The sequence below is a fragment of the Thamnophis elegans genome, chromosome 15 (assembly GCF_009769535.1).
Source record: "Thamnophis elegans isolate rThaEle1 chromosome 15, rThaEle1.pri, whole genome shotgun sequence".
NCBI lineage: Eukaryota > Metazoa > Chordata > Lepidosauria > Squamata > Colubridae > Thamnophis > Thamnophis elegans.
The window spans coordinates 14,746,953-14,773,347 of NC_045555.1; the positions used below are offsets into that span (position 1 = coordinate 14,746,953).

The following is a 26,395-nucleotide window of genomic DNA, read 5'->3' on the forward strand; positions in this document are numbered from 1 at the left end:
TACTCTGAAAAATGTGGTAGATTGAGGGACGCGGTGGCTCAGTGGCTAAGACATTGAGCTTGTCGATCAGAAAGGTCAGCAATTCAGCAGTTCGAATCCCTAACGCCACATAATGGAGTGAGCTCCAGTTACTTGTCCCAGCTTCGGTCAACCTAGCAGGTTGAAAGCATGTTAAAAAAATGCATGTAGAAAAATAGGGAACACTTTGGGAAGGTAACAGCATTCCATGTGCCTTCAGCATTTAGTCATGCTGGCCCCATGACCATGGAGATGTCTTCAAACAGCGCTGGCTCTTCAGCTTTGAAATGGAGATAAGCACTGACCCCTAGAGTCGGGAATGACTAGCACATATGTGCGAGGGGAATCTTTACCATTACCTTTATAGACTAGACTAGGCACTTATAAAAAAATCCTGTGGCAACGATTGATTGATTTATTTGTATTTGCCTTTATTGGTTTTACGAATACTGTAGCTCAAGGAGGCAAATATATGCAACATTTCTGCACTTGTAACACACCTTCCTCCTATTTTCCCCAAAACAATAGCCCTGTGAGGCAAAGTTGGGATAAAAGAGAGAGAAACTGGCCCAAGATCACCCAGTAAATATTCATGGCTAAGGCAGGACTAGAGTTCACCATCTCCTGGTGACTGGTTCAAAGTCATTCAGCCGGCTTTCAAGGGTAAGGTGGGACTAGAACTCACCATCTCCTGGTGATTGGCCCAATATCATTTGTTAGTATATTCATGACTGGGAGAGACATGGTAACAAGGTCAGCCAATGAATAGGCATAGCAACCAAATCAGCCAATGGGAGCTTAAACAGATCAAACTCTGTGCTGAGAATCAAAACTGAAACTACTCTGTCTACTCTGAACTAAAAACTCCTCTCTGCTGTACTGTGTTTCCTTGTAACTACTACTACATTGGGGAAAAAACTATATTGGTATTGTACATTTATCTTCATGTGTTAATATGTATATAAAGAAGTTAATGAATCCAGCTGAATCAGTTATCTGTGTGTCCTTTCTGGAAGTGATTTTCTGCAACGAATTCTGTTATTATTCAACTGGCTTTCATGGTTAAGGTAGAATTAGAACTCACCATTGCCTGGTGATTAGCCCAAAGTCACCCAGTTGGCTTTCATGGCTTAGGTGGCCCTAGAATTCACACCTTCCCGCTTTCTAGGCTGATGCCTAAACTACTACATGATGGCGAACCTATGGTACGAGTGCCAAAGGTGGCACGCAGAGCCCTCTCTGCGGGCATGCGAGCCGTCGCCCTAGCTCAGTTCCATTGTGCATGTGCATGCACTTCTTACCGGCTAGCTGATTTTCAGGTCTCTGCTGTGCATGCGCGGGGGCAGGGTGCTTGCAGGAGATGCGCACCTGTGCACATGCGCAGGGTCACATGCACATTCATGAGGGTGGAGGGTGCGCCCCTCCACGGCTCATGTTTGGTCCCAGGAGACTGTAGGGAGGCCTACTAGGCCCAAAATGGGGCATGGAGGGAGCATGGGGGTTGCACACGCATGTGCAGGGTGCACAGGGGGTGTCACACGCACATTGCCTTATGGGGGCAGTCGCACACCCTTTTGGCACGTGATGACAAAAAGGTTAGCCTCACTGCACTAGACCAATCTAGAGAAGGCACACCTCAAAAGCCTTGCTAGGTGCCAGCATTTGGGGAAAGAGACCAGGAGGGTACCCGCCCTATCTGACACGGTGGAATAGGCAAATACTCTCAGGTCCCACAAGTAACCTGTCCCATGCTCTTTCAAATGTCAAGCAGATATCTACATTAGAACCTCTTCTATGGCCCGCTTTTATGTATAGATCCATGATGGCAAATCTATGGCATGTGTGCCAAAGGTTGCATGCAGAGCCCTCTCAGCTCCACGGCGCATACACGCAAACCTCCCATTGGCCAGCTGCATGGGGGGGGTGCATGCGGGAGAAGCGTAGGCAAATGTGGGGGGCATGGGGGTCGCAGATACATGCGGGCATGGGAGGGTGTATGTGGGGTGCGGTGCTCCCCCACTGCAGCTCATTTTTTTGGTCCCAAAACAGGGCCTGGGGGGGGGGTGTCGCACGCATGGGGGGAGTGTTGGGTCACGGGCATGCACAGGGGGGGCATGGCATGTGGGAGTGTCATGCACGCATTGCATTATGGGTGTGGGAACATGGGCGTGCGGTGGCGTGGGCATTCACACACTTTCAGCACATGAGGACAAAAAGGTTGGCCAACACTGGTATAGATAATTGTTTGGCGGGCCACTGAAATTTCATGTTCTCTATTGGGTTGAACAGACCTCAAAAGGGACTAGCTAACCTTGTGGAACGAGATCCTAATGGCTTCTTCAAATGAGCCGGTCACCTTGCAAATATTCCTTGCTCAAATTCATTAATCGACGGGCAAAACAATTGAATGGGCTCCTTGCTCAAACAAATCCATGGATAGGATTGCACCAGACTGTAATAAAAGCAGAGGGATTTGACTTCTTCAAACCCCCGATTCCATACCTGTCTTAATGCTTCCATTTCCTCACTGGCCACTTTTTTCTCCGATGATGTGTTTTTCAGTTTCGATTCTGCCAGCTCCAGCTCTGTTTGAAGTTTATCTACTTCTTTGATCACCTGATCCCTCTCGCTCATGATGAGACGGTACTCGCTGAAAACCGAGTCCCGTTCCTCCTTGTACTTCTCTGCGTCCTTGGCGGCCTTGAGCTGCACTGTTTTATACCTCGTGGCTTCCGACTGCAGCCGTTCCATCTCTCTCTGCAGCTCCTTGTTCTGGGCCGTCGCTTTGCTCAGTTCTTGCTGGATGGTCTCAAATCTGAAAGAAAATAGCCAGGAGGGATCATTTGGTGGAAAGGAAAGGGGTTTTTAAAGTCCTTTTCCCACTTAGGAGCCAGAACACAAACGGTTTCAAACAGTCATAGTAAAAACACAACGTGGCTCACTGCTCTTTACTGCCCTCAGATAGGATTAGTAAGCGGAGTTAAACTTTAACGCCAATAAAAAGTGAGCGGATGTGAGGAGTTGAGCTGTGTCTTAGTTTATCTTTTAAAGTGCCTTTAAAAAAAAAATCTACCTCACTTCCCTCCTCTTCAGATGCAGACCGAGAATGATTGGAGACAACAGGGTTAGAATCAAAATCACGTATTACTACCACTCTATAAAGCCTTAGTAAGGCCACACACCTGGAATACTGCATCCAGTTTTGATCACCACATTATAAAAAAAAAAGATGTTGAGACTTTGGGGGGAAAAGTGCAGAGAAGAGCAACTAAGAGACTAAAACACATGAAAAACGGTTGCAGGAATTAGGAATGGAGAGTCTAGAGACAAGAAGGACTGGGTGGGGGGACAGCATAGAAGCATTCCAATATTTGAGGATCAACTTATTTTCTAAAGCACCAGAAGGCAGGGCAAGAAACAATGGATGGAAACTAATCAAGGAAAGAAGCAACCTGGAATGAAGGAGAAACTTCCTAACAGTGAGAACAGTTAATCAGTGGAACAGCTTGCCACCAGAAGTTGTAGGTGCTTCATTACTGGAGATTTATAAAGAAAAAACTGGACAGCCACTTGTCTGGAATAGTCTAGGGCCATGATAGCGAACCAATGGCATGCGTGCCACAGGTGAAACACGGAACCCTCTCTGCAGGCACGCGAGCTACTGCCCCAACTCAACTTTCACCAGGCATAAGCGCACACCTCCTGCCAGCCAGCTGATTTTTAGGTCTCTGCCATGCATGCATGGGGGCGGGGCGCATGTGTGAGACATGCACACATGCGTGGGAGTGCGTGGGAGTGCGAGAGGGGAATTTTTGGTCCCAGGAGGCTTCAGGGAGGCCTGCTAGGCCCAAAACAGGTGGTGGTAGGGATCACACATGCATGTGTGTGGGGAGCATGGAGGAGGTCATGCTTGCATGTGCAGGAGTAGGGCATGAGGGGAGGAACACGTGCATTGCATTATGGGTGTGGACACTTTCACCACGCAAGGACAAAAAGGTTAGCCATCACTGGTCTAGGGTCTCCTGCTTAAGCAGGGGGGTTGGAGTAGAAGACTTCCAAGGTCCCTTCCAACTCTATTCTGATTCTGGATGTAAGGACAGTCCACCTTTGTGGACTTTCCCCCTGTATCCATGTATTCCAGAATTCATAGTAAATTAATAAAAGGGGTTTTTGTTGGGACCAGGAGTTTGCTTCATGCTCTTGAGAAGCCTCGGTCAGAACAAGTTTCCTATGTTTCTTCTGTACGAAGAGCAAAAAAATTGGACCAAGATGCTGAACTGGGCTACTGCATACATGATGCTTTTCACATGGAACTTTTTACTGAAGTTCCAAGCCAGATGTTCAGAATGAAACATTCTGCTTTGTAGCCTTCCTAAAAGCTCGAGTGGGATAGTGGCATGTTTCAGAATAGCATTGTCCCTAGAAGTCTCTGGTATGCCCATTTCATAGGGGTCACTGAATTGGAAACAAAGACTAGTTAACATAAGGCTCACACTTTAAATGTCAACTGATAAACAAGCAGAAAACCAATGCGGTTGGATCTGTTATGTCTACTTATAGGGGGCAGCCTTTGAAGAGTATTCGGAGACTACAACTTGTCCAGAATGCAGCCGCGCGAGCGATTGTGGGTGCACCTCGGTACACCCACGTTACACCTATCCTCCGCGAGCTGCACTGGTTACCGATCGGTCTCCGGATACGCTTCAAAGTGCTAGTCGTAACTTATAAAGCCCTTCATGGTATTGGACCTGGGTACTTGAGAGACCGCCTGCTGCCAATTACCTCCCACAGACCCGTTAGATCGCACAGGGTCGGTCTCCTCCGGGTTCCGTCTACCAGCCAATGCCATCTGGCTACCACCCGGGGGAGGGCCTTCTCTGTTGCAGCTCCGGCCCTTTGGAATGAACTCCCCGCGGAGATTCGGACCCTCACCCCTCTCCAGGCCTTCCGGAAAGCCGTCAAAACCTGGCTGTGCCGGCAGGCCTGGGGTTGATGAGTTCCCCTCCCCTCTCGACTGGTATGGCTGTATGACTCTTGTGTATTTTAATTACGTGTATTGTGTTTGTATCCCCTTTTCCCCTTTGGAGTTGTTCGCCGCCCTGAGTCCCTCCTTGAGAACGGCGGCATACAAATAAATTAAATCTTAAATCTTACTTTGGTCCTGAGAGACCATGGGCACCATCAAGGCAGTTGAAAGAGAGAACTGAGTGAAGATGCTTCTACAGAGCTAGAAGACCCCATTTGAGAAACTGATTTTCACCTTCTCAGAGAAGTAGAACATTGCTGCTGAAAATGGACCGCGGTGTCCCTCTGCTTCATCAACATGTCCATCTGTTTCTGGAGACGTTTGTTTTCTTCTTCGGTTTGCTCTAACCGGCTCAGGTCACTGTTGTGACTGGCTATTTTTTCATTGTACCGCTTTCTTAGTGCATCGTAGTCCTTCTTCACAACTTCTAGCTTATCCATCGCTGTATCATACAGTTTGTTCAAGATCTCCGATGACCCATTCTGCTTCATAACCTGCGTGAGGAAAGGACACTTTTAACAAAGCTTTATAAGGGAAAATCAAGCTCACAGCCTCCAAGCCAGATTCACTTAATGATCGTGTTACTAATTTATCAACTGCAGTGGTTCATTTAACAGCTGTGGCAAGAAAAGTCATAAAATGAGTCAAAATTCACTAAACAAGAGTCTCGCTTAGCAATGGAAATGTTGGGCTCAATTGTGGCCGTAAGTTGAGGACTACCTGTATTTATCTTACTGGATTTTTCGGAGTATAAGACGCATTCTTTTTTCCTCAAAAAACAGGGTGAAAATCTGGGTGCGTCTCTTATACACTGAATACAGCATTTTTTGCCTACCAAAACCCTGCCCCCTTTGCAAAAGTGGACGTGCAGAGGGTTTGGGAGGCTTGCAAAGTGCTCCTGGGGGCTGGGGAGTGCCGTTTTTTATTTTTTTGCCCCCTAGCCCCCAGGAGCACTCTATAAGGCTTCCAAAGCTCTGCATGCCTTTTTTTTTCTTTTGCAAAAAATGAGGCATGCAGAGGGTTTGGGAGGCCTGCAGAGTGCAAAAACTTTTTTTTTTTAAAATTACCTCTTCAAAATCATGATGCAATTTATACTCCGGTGCGTCTTATAGTCCAACAAATACGGTACTTACATTCCTTGAAGTTACTGTAATTTTCAGGGTTTCCAAAGAATAATAAAGAATATTAATGATGTTTTTCATCAATAGGGGACATCACACGTTATAGAATAAAAGGAATTTTAGACTTAGATTTAGGTTCAAACATCATAGGCTACTTACCTTCTGCTGAAGCCATGAGTAGCTGTCTCCTCAACAGACCATAGCAATACCAATAGTATTTAGACTTACATACTGCTTCACAGTGCTTTTACACCCCTCTCTAAGTGGTTTACAGAGTCAACCTTTTGTCCCGAAGCAATCTGGATCTTCATTTTACCAACTTCATAAGGATGGAAGGCTGAGTCAACCTTGAATCAGTCAGGATTAAACTCCTTGCAGTGGGCAGAGTCAGCCTACAATACTGCATTCTAACCAAGGACCAAGTTGTAACATAGGTGTATCCACAAGGCAAAAATTGGATGAAGCCTGATGATGTCCAACCTAATTCTTTTCTCTTCTACATTTTCTCTTATAGTGACATTCAGTGTCATTATAAGTGGTAGTAATTACCTAAACTTGATTGTGTGTGCACACATATGTAGATTTTGCACAGCAGCACTAAAGAGTCACCAGAACCTGTTACATAATCTATTATAACCATGTTATACAATTAATGCACCAAATCTTTTGATATTATCACCCTGTTGTATTTTGGCACCTATAAATTATAGGCTACCATGATTTAAGGATTAATATTGTATTATATTTTAAGCCGTGCTCTTGTTTACGTGCAATTGATAGTTAGGCTGCCAAATGTAAGTTTTTGACACAGATTTCATGAAATATGACCATACTAGACCAAGCCAAATCCAAAAATGCTGGGGAATTTCCAGAAGCCTGGCACTCTGACAAATCAGCCATCATTAGACACCTAGACATGACATCTATACACTACAGCTGTGATGGTGAACCTATGGCATGTGTGCCACAGGTGGCACACGGAGCCATATCTGCTGCCGTCAGCTCCAGCGTACATGTGCATACCAGCCAGCTGATTTTCGGTTTTCCAAAGGGCTAGGGGAAGCTGTTTTCACTCTCCCCAGGCTCCAGGAAAGCCTCCGGAGCCTGGGGAGGTCGAAAAACAGGGGCTACCAGAAGTTCAGAAATGATCCATTTCCGGCTTCCAGAGGGCCTCCAGGGTGGGGGTTGGGGGCGTTTTCACCCTGCCCAGGTTTCAGGAAAGCCTCCCACTTCAAAAGGGCTCTGGAAAGCCAATTTTGGGCCCGTTTTTCAGGCTCCGGAGGCTTTCCTAGAGTCTGGGGAGGGCGAAAGCAGCGTCTACTGGCCACCCAGAGAAAATACTAAGTTCAGCTTGGAGGTGAGCAGTGTGCCATGTATGGTGGGGAGCATGGGGGGATTGTGCACACATGCGAATGTGGGGTTGTGCTTTGCATTATGGATGCCGGCAGGCACATGCACGATTGTGCACGTGTGATCGCATTTTTGGCAACCAACAACAAAAAGGTTAGCCATCACTGGACTACAGTATGAAAAAGTGACAATCAACCAGGGAATAAAAAAGACTCAAGCACCTCTCCACCTGCCACCAGCACCCAGAGCAGCATAGATGAACTCCAAGGTTAATCTCAAACCAGCAATCAGGTAAACAATACTCCAATCAAGAAACTGCCAAAGAAGCCAACAGCAAATAGCCCAATCAAAGAATCTCTAGGAGCAAACCCACCAAAACTAACAGGGCAAGCCACCAGAATATAAACTGACAGCAAACCACGCTCCTTACTAGCACTGATGATGTTACTTAGTTGGGTGGTGAAAAGTCTGCAAGAAAACAAGGAAGCTTGGAGAACGCCAAGGACGCTTTATGTCAACCCACAGCTACAAATATTCTCCTTTATTAGTAACATAGTTTTTGTTATTTGTTATTATTTTATTCCAGAATGTTTAATTAGATATTGTTTTGAGTATTTTTTTTAATTGTACTGATCTTTGTAATAAACACTCTGAATCTCTACACACATACATGGGTGGGTTGCTGGGGGTTCGCAGGGGTTCGGGAACCCCAGGGCTGCAGCTTTGATTGGGGAGTTAAGAAAAAGAAAGAAAAGAAAAATCCTAGGAAAATACAGGTAGTCTTCAACTTATGACTCCAGTTGAGTTGTTTTTTGTTGTTGTTAAGTGAGACATTTGTTAAGTGAGTTGCTGCAGTCTGTAACCTGGTTGCTAAAAGAATCTGGCTTCCCCATTACCTTCGTTTGTTAGAAGGCCGCAAAAGGGGATCACAGCAAAGGTCATAAGTATAAACCACTGGCCAAGCATCTGAAATTCAATTGCATGGCCATGAGGATCCTGCAAAAGTCGTAACTGTGAAAAACTAAGTCACCTTTTTTCCAGTGCCGTTGTAACTATGAACGGTCTGTCAGACCTGCAAGCCATTTTTTTTTTATTTCAAGCCTGCCACACTTTCTACTGTGGGAAAATAGAAGGAGGGGGGATTATACGGAGTTGGGTGATGTGTAGCCATAACAACATTCTTTCTCTGAAAGTCAAGGTCCGGAGGACCCGGATTGTTGGGGGCAATATGCTGACTCTCTGTAAACCGCTTAGAGAGGGCTGAAAGCCCTATGAAGCGGTATATAAGTCTACTGCTATTGCTAAAAAAAAAAAAAAGGTCATCTTTGTCTCTGCACCTGGCCAGAACTGAATGGGTGGAATCTGTCATTGTGGCAGTGGAAGATTGGACTATGTGATGGACATGTGGGTGCCGGGGCAGGGTCCTGAACTTTCAACTAGGTGGAAAAACCTGGAAGCTTTCAGATTCAGGTTTTCCCAGATGTGTCAACGTGACATCTCTAATAAAGCGAAACTTCGAGGAAATACAAGCCTCGGAATTTTATTTTGTTGGGGGTGTTTTTTGGAACCCTTACATGGTCACTCATGAACGGTTGTTCAGCCAAGGGCTACCTATAATCTGCTCCTGTACCTTTGCCAGGAAATCAAGCAGGGTGACTTAAGGACATCTCCGGGAGTCAAATCTGATCGAAGGAGACCATACTACTTTTGCTCTTTCAAGAAAGACAAAAGGCAGGAGGATACAGAAGAACGGTCAACAGGAGTCCACAAAAAATCGGAGGGACAAAAGCGGAGAAGGAGTTTCCCCATTCAACTCGCTGACGAGAAAGAGAGAGCAAATAAATCTCGGCGAGGCCAAAGGCTACCCCCATGGAAACAGGAAGCTCGTAGGCAGAAAGAGCAGACAGATAGAAAAATCAATGGGCATCTCTGTTGGAGGAAGTAATTTGAGCCAAAGGATCTGTCCTTCCAAGCGACCTCATTGCAGGCCTGTTGGAACAAGTTTCAGAGTATCTGCCAAGTATCCGAGGGTCTACTTCACTGCTGTTCTGACCCAGCCTTAGCAGAACCAAGAAACAGACTCCTTGTCCCGAAAAACTCTTCTTTATTTAGCTACTGTGAATCCAGAAAAATCCAGCAATAATCCTTCAAAGGGTTAATTGCAGTAACAGACCTTATCAGTTCCTTGGATAATTGCCAGGCCGAGAGCCTCCCAGCTGCAAAACTGTAAATTAAACTCTCAAACAGTCTCTGAGACACAAACCACAATGAGCAAATCTTCCGAAAGAGATCCTAAAAGTTGTCTCCTATAACCCCCACTCCCCTTTTTGCTTCTATTTATTCCACCAGCCAGGGAGGGGCCGTTCGGCATCCACATGTGCCTTTCTTCCTGAGTCAGCACCTTGTCCTCAGTTGTTTTCCTCTCCTGACAGCCCTGTGCATTAGTGCATCTGGAACAGGCTCCAGCTGTTCTTCTGCCGCACTGATCTCCGACTCTGAAAGTAGCTGATAAATGTCAGGCAGCAGCCCTGGCTCTATCTCTGCCTCCAACACAGAGCACCCGTCAGAGTCTTCCCCAGGCTCCAGGACTGGCCTAGGTTCCTCCCCAACCTCCAGATCGTCTGAGTCTGCCACCAGCTCCACTGGCGGCTGCTGGGCCACAATAACTGCCTGCTCCCTTGTTTTCTTGAAAAGCAACCAAGAGATGTGTCCTATTTTAAGGAAACAAAACCGATAGTAACTAACACCACAGTAGTTACGCCCATGGATTGTTTTATTGCATTACAACAGGTGAACAATACAGGTAGGTCCCGACTGTAACAACAGTTTATTTAGTCAGCATTCAAAGTTCCCACGGAACTGAAGAAAGTGACTTAGGACCATAGTTAACAACCATTGTAGTATTCCCATGATCATGTGATCAAAATTCAGATGCTTGCCAACTGGTTCATACTTATGATGGTTGCAGCATCCCTGTGATCCCCTTTGGTGACCTTCTGGCAAGCAGAGTCCTTGTTGAAGCCAGATGCACTTGAGAACTGGGTTACTAACTTATCAACTGCAGTGATTCACTTAACAACTGTGGCAAGCAAGGTTGTAAAATGGGGCAAAACTCACTTAACAGCAGAAATTGGGGCCCAATTATTGGCCATAGCTCTACCTGTATGTACATTATAAAATGCAGGTGTTCATTGGGTACAGTGGAATTGGTGCCATATAAAACCAGAACTTGTTAATCCTACAATGGTTTGAATATCCACAAAACCTTCAACGACAAGGAGAAAATAAGTTTGTTTCAATGTTGAAATCAAATTTATAAAAGGTTAATAAAAAAGATAAGGTTGCTGGAATGGCAGGATTCAAGCTATGTGTGCATTGGCAGACAATGGCACAGAGCATTACATTATTTTTGTTAGGTAAGCTCCCCATTGGGAGAGCGAGTACGTTCAGAGAAACATTGTGAGAGTTGTGTTGGAGAACACACAAACCAGCATACAGAGACACTGCAGTTTAAATAGGCTTTTTCTTTCATGGAAATAGAGGTATCAGAGTCCATCAAACAGTCCAAGTCATACACGGATAAGACAGTCAGTCATCAATGTCATTCAGTTAAGGGATAATCCAAATAACATAGTCCAGTATCATATAATCAGTCCGGTACACAAAGTTTGCTAACAGTTGCAAAACTTACAATAATAGCTCATGGCACTCAGATCAGCCCAGCATCTAAGAACAGAGAGAGCTAACAGTCATTCTGGCTCCCTCTTATGGCCAATTGAGGAAAACAGCAACCAATCACATTTTACAGTATGTTTTAAAGAAACAGGTACAACATTGTTACATGATTTATATATTGCCAACCCAACCGTTAGATTATATTCCTAACAATCTTGCTAAGGTCTCCACAGTGTTGTTAATTATTATAGTTAATAAATCATCATAGAAGAATCTTATCTATCTTATGGCATATAATTCATCGTTTATAAATGCTTTTTACAAAAATGAAAGGAAGAGGAAAAGGAAAGGGAGAAGGTAGGAAGGAAGGAAGGGAGAGGAAGGACGGAAAAGAAAAGAAAGGGAAAAGAAAGGAAAAAAGGGGGAGAAGGAAGGAAGAGGGTGGGAGGGAGGAAAGAAAAGATGAAAGGAAAGTTGAAAGGAAAGGAAGAAAGAAAAGGAGGTAGCAAAGAGAGAGAGAGAGAAAGAAAGAAAAAGAAAGAAAGCTATTTTATTTCTAACTTCCTCTTTCTTTATATACCAATTGATCTGCAGCGTTTGTAAACATTTATACCACCCTGAAAATTATGCGTTGGTGCTTGCCTTGCTGTGTGATGTATTGTGTATATGGAAAGCATTCTTGCTTGAATTTGGTTAAAGAGCAAGTTATTTTGAGACTTAACGGATCAAAAATGGAGGAGGTCAGGACTGGGAGAGACATTCCTGAACTGTGTGTAAGTTTCAGGCAAGCGGGGTTTTTTTTGGTTTTACACGGTACCCTTTTTCCTTGCCTTGCTTGTTTTCCATATGTGGTATATATTTCCTGCACTGGTCAAGCTCTTTTCTCTTTGAAGTGGCTATAGAAGCAAATGGTTAAGCAGCACAAACGACTGGCTTGTTTGCTTGCTTTATACATACATTTATTTATATCCCTCCTGTGTTTCCTCCTCACACAGTTAAAGCAGCCTTCCATGCTAAAACGGAGCCATAAAATTCTGCAACAGCTGCAGCTTCTAAAGGGGTCAGGCTATGAGAAAATACCAATTTATTGCTTCCTGTACCTTCCTGTTTGAAAAAAATTGCTGAGCCTGCATGCACAGTGACACTAGTAAATCTTATTTTGGGAGGAGAATAAGAAGAACGTCTGTCCCTCTCTATAATCCCCCACGTTATATAAGGCAAAGGTAAAGATTCCCCTCGCACATTATGTGCTAGCCATTCTCGACTCTAGGGGGCAGTGCTCATCTCTGTTTCTAAGCCGAAGAGCCAGAGCTGTCCAAAGACGACTCTGTGGTCATGTGGCCAACATGACTAAATGCCAAAGGCGCCCGGAACGCTGTTACCTTCCCACCAAAAGTGGTTCCTATTTTTCTACTTGCATTTTTACATGCTTTTGAACTGTTAGGTTGGCAGAAGCTGGGATAAGTAATGGGAGCTCACTCTGTTACGCAGTGCTAGGGATTCAAACTGCCAACCTTTCTGATCGATAAGCTCAGCATCTTAGCCAAGGAATGGGTTTTCTTTTGGTGTACTCCCTTTTTCCTCAAACCGAGTTAGAATTCCAACTTTCGTATGTACATAAAAAAATAAAACCCTGTTTCTCTTAGTCACCTGGAACTGAGTAAGAAATATATAGCTTGGTAATAATGCCTGAGTCAGAATGACTTGCGGCTATTTTACTAGCTGGGTATTTTAAACTCATCAACAAATATTTTATATTTGTATACTTTTCTATATTTAGCAATAGCAATAGCACTTAGACTTATATACTGCTTCACAGTGCTTCACAGCCCTCTCTAAGCGGTTTGCAGAGTCAGCATCATGCCCCCCCACCCCAAAATCTGGGTCCTCATTTTACTGACCTCGGAAGAATGTAAGGCTGAGCCAAGCTTTGGCTGGTCAGAATCGAACTGCTGGCAGTTACAGAATTAGCTGCAATACTGCATTCTAATCACTGTTCCACCACAGCTTGGTTTATATTTTATTTTATAAAAATATTTTATTTTGTATATTTTTAATAGCTTTATTAAACATAAATCTTTAAACAGGTTTTAAAAGACTTAAACGTAAATCTTTTTCTTATATTTATATATAAGAGGGGTGGGATGCTAGTTCGCCTCCTCGTGATGCACCCTGGATAGCATGGTAGTGTGAACCAAATAACTAGCAACAACTGGGAGCCAGACTACATTGAAGAAATGGCAGTTAACGACAGTTGGCAGCTGACATCTTGGCAGAACTCCTGGCTCTCTAAATACATGGCAACGGATAAAGACACAAGTGGAAAGCCAAGTGGGCTGCTGAACGCCCAGATACAGGAAGTTACACAGATGACCCTACACAAAAGGTGCCAGGTTTTGACCTTCCTCGCCAGCATTGGTCAACTCTGAACAAGATCCTTACCCAACATGGTGTCTGTCAGGACTCATGGTTTAAGTGGGGTGTGGTCTCTATCCCTCAGTGTGACTGTAATGCTCCTCAACAAAATATCCACCACATTGTGTCCAAGTGTCCATCAAGAGCTTACACTGGCCAATGTCTGCTTTTTTCAACATAGACCACCCTGTCCTTGAATGGCTCAGTAGAGTGGACATTAACATTTGAACTACTAGAACTACTGTAAGTCCATGTAACTAAGATCATGGCATCCGGCCTCTTAATTCCTGGCAAATAGATGGGATGGGAATGGAGGTAGTGGCAGATTTTATTTTCCTGGGCTCAAAGATCACCACAGAGGGGGACTGCAGCCAAGAAATTAAAAGACGCTTGCTCCAGGGGAGGAAAGCTATGGCAAATCTGGACAGCATACTAAAAAGCATCACCCTGCCAACAAAAGTGCGTATAGTCAAGGCTATGGTTTTCCCAGTTGCCATGTATGGCTGTGAAGGTTGGGCCATAAGAAAGGTTGAGCACCAAAGAATGGAGGCCTTTGAACTCTGGTGCTAGAGAAGACTTCTGTGAGTCCCATGGACTGCAAGGTGATGAAACCAGTCAGTCCTAGAGGAGATCAACCCTGACTGCTCTTTAGAAGGCCAGATCCTGAAGAGGAAACTCAAATACTTTGTCTACCTAATGAGAAGGAAGGACTCCCTGGAGAAGAGCCTCATGCTGGGAAAGATGGAAGGCAAAAGAAGGGGACGACAGAGAATGAGGTGGCTGGATGGAGTCACTGAAGAAGTTGGCGTGAGCTTAAATTGACTACGGGGGATGGTAGAGGACAGGAAGGCCTCGAAGGAAGTTGTCCCTCGGGCTTAGTCTGGTTATATCCTACACCCTAGGTGACATGGGGGTGCTGCAACAGCCATAATTTCAGGCATCCTTCGTTCAGTTTTGTTATAATTCCGAACGGTAATTCCAGTGGTAATTGGCACACTGGGTGCTATTCCAAAAGCACTGGAATTACATTTAAAACAGTTAAAAATTGACAAAATCACCATCAGTCAAATGCAAAAAGCCGCACTGCTTGGATCTGCACGCATATTACGAAAATACGTTACAACGTCCTAGGCCCCTGGGTGGGGCCCGACTAGTAACCAATGCCAAATCCGGTGAAACAACTGGCCGCTGTGATACAATTGTAGTATAATAATAAATAAATAAACACACACACCCGACCCTACCTCGGCGACAAAACACTCAAATCAATTGTTTAATGGGCTCCATCCAACTGTGGGTTCCTTGGGCCCACTGGGAAAAACAGGTCTTCAGTGGCTTACGAAAGAGTGTCAGTGGGAGCCGGACAAATTTCCAAAGAGATGATATTCTAGAGAGGGAGCCACCACGGAGAAGGCCCTTCTTCTGGGTCTCACCAGATCTACTTCCTTAGGGGACGGGATCTACAACATTCCTTGTCTCCCCGCTCTAGCGGGTCAGGTGGATGTGACCGGCAAGAGATGGTCCCTCAGACAATCTGGTCCCAAGCCATGAAGGGCTTGCATCCGAAACCAAATCAGCAATCAACACAGCTCTGCGGGGGAGGTGACACATGTGCACAAACCCAAGTGGGCTTCTGCATTTTGCCTCAACTGGAGCTTCTCGATGTCTCCAAATTAATTACTGTATTTTTTGCTCCATAAGACGCATCTGACCATAAGATGCACTCCCATTTTCGGCCTCCACGTGCTCCGTTTTCAGCCTCTGCGCAACCTGCAGAGGCCGAAAATGGGGTGCGTGGAGGCCAAAACCAGGACATGCGGAGGCCAACAATGGGGCACATGGAGGCCAACAACAGGACACATGGAGGTCAAAAACAGGAAGCGCAGAGGCCAAAAATGGGATGTGTGGAAGCTGAAAAGGAGAGGGGGCGGAGGCTGAAATCAGGATGAACGGAGGCCAAAAATGCCCAAAGGGTAGGGGTTGGCAAGTTGGCGGGGCTGTGGCAATATTCACTCCATAAGACGCACAGACATTTCCACCCACCTTTGGGAGACAAAAAAGGGTGTCTTATGGAGCAAAAAATACAGTAAGATTCACGTTAAATGTTTATAGGAAGCAAAGAAAATACGAGAGGGCAATTGGTGAATCTTCCATACCATACAGGTAGTCCTCGACTTACAACTAATTAAATTAGTGGCCTTTCAAAGTTACAACTTTAAAAAGTGACATGGCCATTTTTTGCACTTATGACCATGGTAGCGTCCCCAGGGTCATGTGATTTACATTTGGATGCTTGGCAACTGCTGACTTGTATTTATGACGGTTGCAGTGTCCCGGGGGTGATGTGACCTCCTTTTTGTTACCTTCTGACAAGCAAAGTCAGCGGGGGAAGCCAGTTTCACTTACTAATTTAACAACTGTAGTGATTCCCTTAACAAACGTGTCTAGAAAAGTCATAATACGGGGCAAAACTCGCTTAACCAATGCCAATGCCCAAATTTTGGGTTCAATTGTGGTCGTAAGTCAATGGCTCACTGTAGTTATTAGTGAATTTTACAGTTTATCTTAATTCTTGCACTCACAAACCATATTGCTGTGATACATTTATTTAGTGATTATATACATCAATAACTTTTAATGCAATTTAAATGCAGGGCTGGTAATTTAAAGCAGGGGTGTCAAACTCAATTTCATTGAGGGCTGTATCAGGGCTGTGGTTGACCTTGGGGGGTGGTTTGGCTGACTGGGTGGGTGTAGCCAACTGGGTGAGCGTTGCCAGCTCCACTCACTGGGCATGGTTGACTGGGTGGGCGTGGCAAACTGTGTTAGAGTTTGTTGCAGAAAAATCAAATCCAGAAAGCACACACAAATAACTGATTTAGCTGGATTCATTAACTTCTTTATATACATAATAACAGATGAATAAATGTACAATACCAATAGTAGGTTATTTCAACGTGGTAGAAGTTACAAGCAGAACACAAGTAGGAGAGAATAGTTTGTTCTCAGAGTTCAGAGCAGACAGAGTAGCTTTGTTTCCAGCACAGTGCTTAATACAGACAAGACTAGTTTCAGTTTCAATTCTCAGCACAGCACAGAGCTGTAGGGCTAAACCACGCCCAGGCTTTAATGTGTCTCAGCTCCAACTGGCTGACTTAGTTGCTATGCTTATTCATTGGCTGACTTGTTACCATGTCTCTCCCAGTCATGAATATTCTAACAAACTAGGTGGGAGTGGCCAGCTTGACACCATTCCCCAAATTGCTGGCATGCAACGCGAGCCGGCCCCTTACATTTTCCAGGATAGTCACATGGGCCAGATCCAGCCTGCGGGCCTTGTGTTTGACACCCCTGTTTTAGAAGATGAAGGGATGATGAATGCGAAACAGGAGGCAGATAAATGGACAACAGCGAGAAGTCGCAAAAATACAAATAAAAGTAACTGCGTGGAAAAAACTGGACTACCTAGAAATCTAAAAATAGAAGCAACAGGAAACTTCAGGCTGCCAGAATAGAAAATAGGGACACTGAGGTCTTTAGGAATGGCTTGAAACTTGCAAAAGAATTATGGCATAAACAACAGCTGGATGAGTCCCAGAGAAAGAGCTAAATCCATCAGGACAATCCTCTGAGATTACAGATGTTCTGCCAATGCAATGACTTCTGGGGGAAAAAAAACAACTCATCCTAATCTGAAGATGTGCTCAATTCCTATGATTGACCATCTGCAAATCCCTTTAATAAAGTGGAATTGTGTTAAATTTAGATTTTCATGTCACTCTTAAGTTGTTGGTTTCCTTGCAATGCAGGATGGCTTACTATATAAAGGAGGGGTGTGTGTGTGTTTTTACTGAAAAATTTACTTTGCAAAATTACTTTGTACTGAAAATAAGATGGATTAATTTATTGACAACGGTCTGAATGTAGCATGAAATACCAGGTTCGTTTCAACTAAATAGTCTGTGTCCATCTCTACACAGATTTATCACTTTACTGGAGTTATTCAAAAATAGACTGGACAACCATTTGACTGGATGGTGTAGAGCAGTGATGGCTAACCTTTTTCTAAGTGTGCCAAAACTGTGTGTGCGCAAGCTATTGCACACATGTGCATGTGCAAGTGACCCCCCCCACCTGCACATGCGTGAGCAAACCCCCTGGTGTATGAGTGAGCAACCACCCCCCCCACACTGCACATGTGTGAGTGACCCCCATGTGGGGGAGGAATTTTCATCCTCCCTAGGCTTCAGGAATGCCTCTGGAGCCTGGGGAGGGAGAAAAACGGCCCAACGAGATGTTGGGAAACAAACTTCCCAAACAAATTGGGCTGTTTTTTGCCCTTCCCAGACTTCAGGAGAAGCCTGGGGAGAGCAAACAACTGGCCCAACAGGCCAATGAATAGGTGCCACAGGTTCGCCATCAGAGGTGTAGAGTCCTCTGTTTCAGCAGGGGATTGGACTAGAAGACCTCCACCGGCCCCTTCCAACTCTGTTATTCTGTTTCAATTAATGTAGAAAAGAGAGCTCATCAGTTTGAACTACTTACTGTATTTTTCGGAGTATAAGATGCACTGGAGTATAAGACGCACCAAGGTTTTGAAGAGGCAATTTTTTTTTAAAAAAGTAGTTAGGTAGATAGAGGGATAGAGAGGGAGAGAAAGAGAGAGAAATACAGTAGGTAGGTAGGGAGAGAGAGATAGTAGTTAGTTAGTTAGTTAGTTAGTTAGTTAGTTAGTTAGTTACATAAAGGGATAGAGAGAGAGAAATAGAGAGAGAAAAAAACAGTAGGGAGGGAGGGAGAGTGTGTGTGTAGGTAGGTAGGTAGACGGATAGAGAGAGAAAGAGAGAGACAGAGAGAGACAGAGAGAGAAATACAGTAGATAGATAGGGAGAGAGAGACAGTAGTTAGCTAGGTAGGTAGATAAAGGGATAGACAGGTAGGTGTTTCTGCTGGCACAGCACTTGATCAATGTAATTCTCATCAACCTGTTAAAGAGCTTTCCAAAAGGTAAAAAAAAGTTTTTGCCTTCTGCAAACCTCCCCAAAACAGCCTGTTTTCCATGGCTTGCAGAGGGCTCCGGGGAGGAGGGGGGCAAAAACGAGCAAAAAACACCCTGTTTTTCGCGAAAACTGGCCCATTTTTTGTCAAAAAAATTGCATGCATAGCCCTATGGAGGCTTATAGAGGGGGGGGCAAAAAAAGGCCCGTTTTAGGCTCATTTCTGCCCTCCTCAGCCCCCAGGAACTCTATGAAAGTCTCCATAAGGGTACGCACAGCCATTTTGGTGAAGGGAGCGGGGCTTCGGGAGGCAAAAAATGCTGTATTCGGCGTATAAAGACGCACCCAGATTTTCAGCCTCTTTTTTGAGGAAAAATGGTGCATTTTATACTCCAAAAAATATGGTAGATAAGGACATCATTGGTTCGATTTCTCTCATTTAACCATTTGGCAACTTCTTGTTGGTTTGGCCAAGAAGATTCAAGGGAGCTGAAAATTCATCAATTATCCTCTAAGTAAGGCGGTGAGAATCAGGTACAAGAGAAAGAAATCCAGAGTGGATTTCCAGAAACTGAATCCTAGAAGAATTCCTTACAGACTGAGAAGACAGAGCTGCATGCATTGATGCACAACCGAAATTCGGTATAGAAACAAGCAGATTAAAGACCGAACTATAGAACACTCTAAGGTAAAGGTAAAGGTTCCCCTCATACATATGTGCTAGTCATTCCTGACTCTAGGGGGCGGTGCTCATCTCTGTTTCAAAGCCAAAGAGCTGTCTGAAGATATCTCCATGGTCATGTGGCCAGCATGACTGAACGCTGAAGGCGCACGAAACACTGTTACTTTCCCACCAAAGGTGGCTCCTATTTTTCTACTTGCATTTTTTACATGCTTTCTAACTGCTAGGTTGGCAGAAGCTGGGACAGTAACAGGAGCTCACTCCGTTATGTGGCACTAAAGATTCAAACTGCCGAACTGCAGACATTTCTGATCGACAAGCTCAGCCACTGAGCTACTATAGAACATCCTAGTGTGATCTAATTAATATCAGAAAACTGCTTTTGGAATAAATTATCTTCAAGCTGATTGCAAAGCTGAAAAACCAGAAAGTTTATAAATAGAAACACTAAATTGCTTAGATCTGCCTTAGAAAAAATTTCAACCACGGTGCCTAAATTCTGCAAAAAGCATAGCCGAAAAGCCATCAGCAATAAATGCAACCAATACGCTAATTAAATGAAAAGCGCTACTAATGCATTAATACATATTTTAATTGTGAAAAAAACCCCACCACCTTTCCTATGGAAACTACAGCAGTCCTAGACTTATGACAACAGAGCCCAACATTTCTGTTGTTAATCGAGACACTGGTTGAGTGAGTTTTTTTGCCACACTCGTTAAGTGAATCGCTACGGTTGTTAAGTTAGTGATGCGGTCGCTAAGTGAATCTGGCTTCCCCACTGACTTTGCTTGTCAGAAGGTATCAAAAGGGAATTACATGCAACCGTCATAAATATGAACCAGTCGCCAAGCGTCCAATTTCTGTCCACGTGACCACGGGGATGATGCAATGATCATGTGAAAAACGGCCATATCTCGCATTTGTCAGTGCCGTGGTAACTTCAAGCAGTCACTAAATGAACTGTTGCAAGTCGAGGAGTAGCTATACCTTAAAAAAAAACAGGGAAAGAAATACCTGCTGTTGTTGGCTGCGTAGGTTTGTTATCTCCTTCTGATCATCTTCGTGAAGCCTCTTCATTTCCTCACACAACTGCTGGAGGTGATTGTGCTCTCGTACAAACTGGCTGTTTTTCCTTTTTAAAGTGTCCAGGTCCTCCTTCAGCTGGGACTGGTCACTCAGCAGACGGCTGTGTAACGTACTGGCCAGAAGAGAAAGGCACACAAGTAAGGCCAAAATGAAATGATCCCTTGTGCCTAGAAATTAAAAGTGACTTTTCAAGGAGATAGTTAAAGAGCAATCGTCTCAAATGGTCATCTATTCCAGAGGTCACCAACTGGTGACCCATAGACCACTGATGGTCCACGAGAAAGTTTTGGTGATCCGCAGGGAAATTATTTGCATTTTTTATATTGCACTAAACCAGGAGTCGTCAAACTATGGCTCCTGGGACAGATACAAGCAATGAACGCTTGTGTTGCTGCAGAGAGTCTCCCCCTTTGGGGTCTTTTTGTGTGGGTCAGAGGGGGCAGAAATTCTGATTTGGGTTCTGCTTCAGCCTCCTGGTGTGGGGCTTTGGGTGAAGGCTGGAGAGAAGTGCCACTGGTGGCGAAGAGCCGGAGGGCCTTGTTCCAGTGGGACTGCATCATGGCCTGGAACTGGCTGACCATCTCAGCCCAGTGAGCCTCCAGGTGTCGGTACCTGGCCTTGCACTCCTGCAGGTCTTCCCTCTGCTTGGAAAGCCTATGCTCGTAGTCCTCAGTGAGGTGCTCCTGCTGAGCCTCCTTCTCGGTCAGATCCAATTTGAACTGAGCCAACTGTTTTGCCAACTCTTTCTCATGGTTGTTGCTTAGCTCCAGCAACTGCTTCCCATTGGGGCCTTACAGAGCCAGGGTGGGCAGGTGAGGAGTGACTGGGACGACAGGGGCAAGTAGGGGCCGGCAAGGCAGCCCTCAATGTGAGTGACATCGGTTTGACCACACCCACCCAGTCACATGACTACCTAGTGACACCCACCCAGACGGCCATTAAGCAGATCATATTAGTGGTCCGTGGGATTTAAAATTATGAATTTAGTGATTTCTGAGGTCCAAAAGGTTGGGGACCCCTGATTTATTTGGCAACTTCAAATTTCAATCAATAAATGCTCTGCCTTACATATTGGTAAACATAATCAGAAAGTCAAGCATAAGCTAGGCAGTATTGATCTAGTAGATGACCCTCACTTTGTCAAGGCCTAGGTGTACTTATCTCTGACAATCTATGCTCCAAATTTCACTGTAACAGCATTGCTAAAAAAGCATTAAAAGTTGTAAATTTAATTTTGTGCAGATTTTTCCCCCCCTGGAAACATTGTATTGCTAATTAGAGTTTATAAAACTTATGCTAGACCAATCTTAGAATATGGTTCAACTGTTTGGAATCCCCACCATATATCTGACATCAGCACAATTGAGAGGGTTCAGAAGTATTTCACGAGAAAAGTCTTGCACTCCTCTGTACACAATAGAATTCCTTATGCTACTAGGTTCGAAATTCTCAGTTTGAATAACTTAGAACAGCAACGCTTGTGGTCAGACATAGGTATTGCATACAAAATTATACGTAGTAATGCTTCACCTGCAAATGACTTTTTCTGTTTTAATCGCAATAATACGGGCGCTAACAACCACTTTAAACTTAATGTAAATCATTCTAAATGTGACTGTAAAAAATCAGTATTCTGTAACAGAGTTGTCACAGTCTGGAATGCCCTACCTGACTCAGTTGTCTCAGCTGCAAATGTTCACAGTTTCAATCACAAATCGACTTCTATGGCCCTTACTTCAGACTTAAATGGTCAATAGTTTTTGCATAAGCGCACAAGCATGCTGTCAGCCTCTGCTTTACTGCTTGCTTTCGGCTGCCATTGAAACAGGGAGGGGGGGCATAGTATTTGGGTGGGGAAGTATCCAGTACAGGAGTGATTGTTAAAAGGGAGTTGTTCTCACCATCTACTGCGCATGCTGCAGATAGAGGATTTGCCGCCAAAGCCAACTGTCCAGCATACCAACCTGATGATGCTTTTTGAAGATGTCTCCCACATGACACCCGAGGGATGTGTGGATTGGACCATGGGATGGGGTTACCAGGGGGAGAGGGCTGGGTCACAAATTGATATCTATGATTACGCACGCTTTCGCCTCAGATCTTGCTTTGCTTAGCTGCTATCTACTCATGACCAGTAAAAGTATTCTTAATTCTGCAAAATGGAGTTGAGTGGTGTCTTTCTTGGTTACTGAGGGAGGCCGCCTTACCACGTGCCTATCGTCCCTGTCACTGTATTTTTTATTCTTTTATTCTTCTTCTTGTTTTTGTTTGACAATTTCTAATGAATGAATGAATGAATAAATAATCATACTGCTGGCCTTCTCTACTAAAATGCAAGGAAAAAGTTGAGGGTCATGAAGTATTTGGACATTAAAAACAGTAAAATTTTCAAATGAAGATTCAGCTTTTTGAGTGTTCATTGATACACCAATGCAATCCTGGGAGGGGGGAGGAGGAGGAGAATGGTTGAAATTCAAGGACTACTGTATCTAACTGTCCCAGGGAAATATTTTCATCTGTACCCCAATCAAGGGGGGAAAAAAGATTCAGAAACAGAAAACAAATATGTCTCCCAAACATACAATCGAAAGGAAATAAAAGCATGTTTTAAGCCTGGGGAAAGTAACTTTTACAGACCTTGCTCCATCCCTTTGCAAAAGAAGTTTGCATTCAAACAGCTTTCAAAAGCTGATTTTCTCTCTGCGAGATTAAAAAAAATAACCCTAATCCTTAATCCGCTATCAAATGCTCTGTAGATTCTCCCTCCGCCGATGTTAGAATTAGGACATTTTAGAGACAAACAGACTGAGGATAAGTAAGCTAGCATTAAAAGCCCCTGAATATCCAACTCTAGGAGAACCTATTCAATGCAAAAGATAAGAAAAAAAAATCCAGTAAGGTTGTGTATGTTTACTCACTGATAGAAATCAGCTTCCTTAGCAGCTTCTTCGCATCTCTTTAGCGTTTTGGTATGCTGGTTCTGTAGGGACTGTAGATCCGACATAGCCTTCATACACTGTATCTTCAATCTTTCGTAATCGTGGTTTGGTTTGGGGTTAGGCCTACCACAAAGAGATGGTCACATGAGTAAGCTAAAGTGTCTTTGGAGCACTTGGTCAACAGTATGGAAGGGATTTATCACTGCTTTCCCCCCAATTTTCAGATCTAGCCCACAGACAATAAAGGAGAATCTTTGTAGCTCAGGGACATGAGCCTGCTTGTTTTATTTTTTAAGTTTTTTATTTACTTTTCCAAATTTTAAATATAAACATTCCATCTTTCCTTAAGCAGTGTGTCATCTGAGTATAAATATTTCTGTGCAACATCCTTCCACAAATGTTAGTACATTGAACAATTAAACATTATAATACTCTTCCTTTCCTTAACATGATTTCCAATAAAAATACCATAACAACATTAAACATAATTATTCTCATCATAGTAATACTATTGTCATTTTTTCTCATTTTTATCTTAATATATTTTCTGTTCTTCTTTTAACCTTTTTTAAAACTTTCCTTTTATTTCCAATTTCCTTTTTTATTCTCTAACCATCCATAAAACCCTTCCCATATCAAGTAATAATCAGTTTGTTCTTTCTCCTTAATTGCTAATGTTAACCTATTCATTAGCCTGCTTGTTTTCTTGCAGACCTTTCATGACCCAACTAGGTAACATCAACAGTGCCAAAAGTGGGGTGGGATTTGTTCTCAGTTTATATTCTAGTGGCTTGCCCTGTCAGTGTTGGTGAGAGGAGTTACGATAACTCACCGCAGTCAACTTGTTACACTAATATCAAATAAATAATTTGTCAGACCTAGAAGCCATCTTTTACTTTGGACCTTCAGGCCTGCCACATTTTCTGCTGTAGGAAAATGGGAGGGGGGATTATATGGAGTGTGGGAGATATATAGTCAAAATAACATTCTTTTCTCAGAGAGTCAAGGACACCTTGCCCTGCAGCTGCGATGGCGTGACTGGGAGGCATCTCCAGTTTTGGACAGTGAATGATTGGGCCATGCAATGGACATGTGGGTTCTAGGCAGGGACTTGAACTTTCATTTGGGTGAGGAAAACCTGGAAACTTTCAGATTCGGGTTTTCCCAGATGTGCCAATACGACAACTCAAATAAAATGGAACTTTGAGGAAACTCAAGCTTCGGAGTCTTCTTTCATTGGGGGGTGTTACTTGGAACCCTGACATAATCCAACAGAATCATGAAACAAAGGATGCCAAAGGAGGAACAAAATAAAATGTGAATGACCAAAATTAAAAAATATATTTTGTTTAAATTGTTTTAAATAATTAAATTGAATTGTTGAATTGTCTCCCAGAGAATTCTCAAATGTTGACATGGCCATGGAGAGTTGTTTTGCAGTGAGTTGGCTACGGTGAATTGTCCCATTCTGTAAGTGGGGACGGTCTTAGAGATTCTTTGGTTGGGCTGTTTGCTGTTGGCTTCTTTGGCAGTTTCTTGATTGGGGTCTGAGGTTAACCTTGGAGTTCATCTATGCTGATCTGGGAGCTGATAGCTGGTGGAGAGGAGCTTGGGTCTTTTGTTCTTTTTTGGGCTGGTTCGTTGTCCCTTTTTGCATAGTCTATAGATGTTGTTTATGTATATGTGACTCTCGATGGCTGATATGTCAACGTGCCAAGCTACTAACCCACAACTCTGATAGTCATCCAATTCTGCTCTCACTATAAATTGTATCTAGAGTGAGAAGCATGATGTTTCCTTCCATTTTGTACCATACAACATTTACACAATCTGGATCGTGTGTAGTTTGGCCTAAATGTTGTAGAGAGGAAGGTTTTTCTCCGAGGTGTTCAGAAAACTCTCCTGTTGTCTAATCTACACGGCATTGACACACGGCTTGCAAAAGCTTAAACCCATGGTGGCGAATCTATGGCATGCGTGCTGGAAGTGGCATGCGGAGCCATCTCTTTGCCTGTTGCTCTTCTGGGTTCCAGCGCAGCTGATCTTCGCACGTTTGGGAGCGCTGGAAACCAGAAGAGCAGCTCCCCGGCACGCACATGTGCACCGGGAAGCAGAGTTTCTGGTTTCTGGCGCACACATGCAGGCTGGCCAGCTGGTCTTTGTGTGCACATGTGTGCCAGAAACTGGAAGACCAGAGGACCGGCGCACATGCGCATACCGGAAACCAGAAGCTCAGCTTCCCGGTGCACGGGGAGCTGCTCTTCCGGTTTGTGGTACGCCTGCGTATGCAAACTGGAGAGCTGCTCTTCCGGTTTTCAGTGCTCCCTCACGTGTGTGCTCCCGTTTTGGCACTTAGTGGTGAAAAGGTTCACCAACACTGGCTTAAACATTCACCTGGCAGAACATTTGCAAATTATTAGACAGTGATTTGAAAAGCAGGCTTGGGCAAATAAAATTGAAGGCAGTCTCAACAATCTCCTAATTTTGTGGAAGTTCTCCTGATGGACATAAAAGCCACCTCAAAATGCCTAATTCCAGTTCATAAGGAGTAGTGGATACTGAAAAATCAAGTGAAGTTTTCAATAAAGAACACTGTAAGCAGCGGGATAGGACCAGTTTGCCGAAATCAACAAGATCCATGACCATTGAAGATCAAGTCTTTGTAATAAGACACAATAGGCTTGCAAGAGAAATTGCTAGACAAGCAAAGAAGAAATTTCAACTTAGAAAAGAAATTAAGTGGACTGAAGTACCACCAAATCCTCTTTACAAAGTATTTTTAGCTTGAGATCCCAATGACTGTATTTTTTTTCTACCCTGAATATTTTATTCTAAAGCATATTAGCAGACAGATTGTTAGACTATTTTTCTCTACTAAACAAAGAATATATTTGAGGATTTTGGGCCAGTAACTCTCAGCCCAACTCACCTCACAGGATTCTTGTTGTGGCAAAAATATGAGGAGGAAGGTGTGTAAGATGTTTGACCTCTAGAGTTATTTGTAAGAATATTAAAGGCAGTCTGTCTGTGTATCTACATACCTTATTACTGTGTTTCCCCCAAAATATGACATGTCCTGATAA

At 43.9% G+C, this 26,395-nt stretch overlaps 1 protein-coding gene across 4 annotated transcripts in view; it reads right to left on the reverse strand.

The window, feature by feature from the left end:
• The window catches only part of DLG5 (discs large MAGUK scaffold protein 5), a 132,795-nt gene that overhangs the window by 57,058 nt on the left and 49,342 nt on the right, over positions 1–26,395 (reverse strand). For all 4 annotated transcript variants that reach the window (XM_032231790.1, XM_032231789.1, XM_032231788.1 and 1 more), the window contains 4 exons: positions 23,292–23,435; positions 20,302–20,485; positions 5,279–5,538; positions 2,521–2,833 (listed from right to left, as the gene is read on the reverse strand). In XM_032231790.1, coding sequence (XP_032087681.1) covers positions 2,521–2,833; positions 5,279–5,538; positions 20,302–20,485; positions 23,292–23,435 — 901 coding nt within the window. The remainder of the gene's footprint in view (positions 1–2,520; positions 2,834–5,278; positions 5,539–20,301; positions 20,486–23,291; positions 23,436–26,395) is intronic.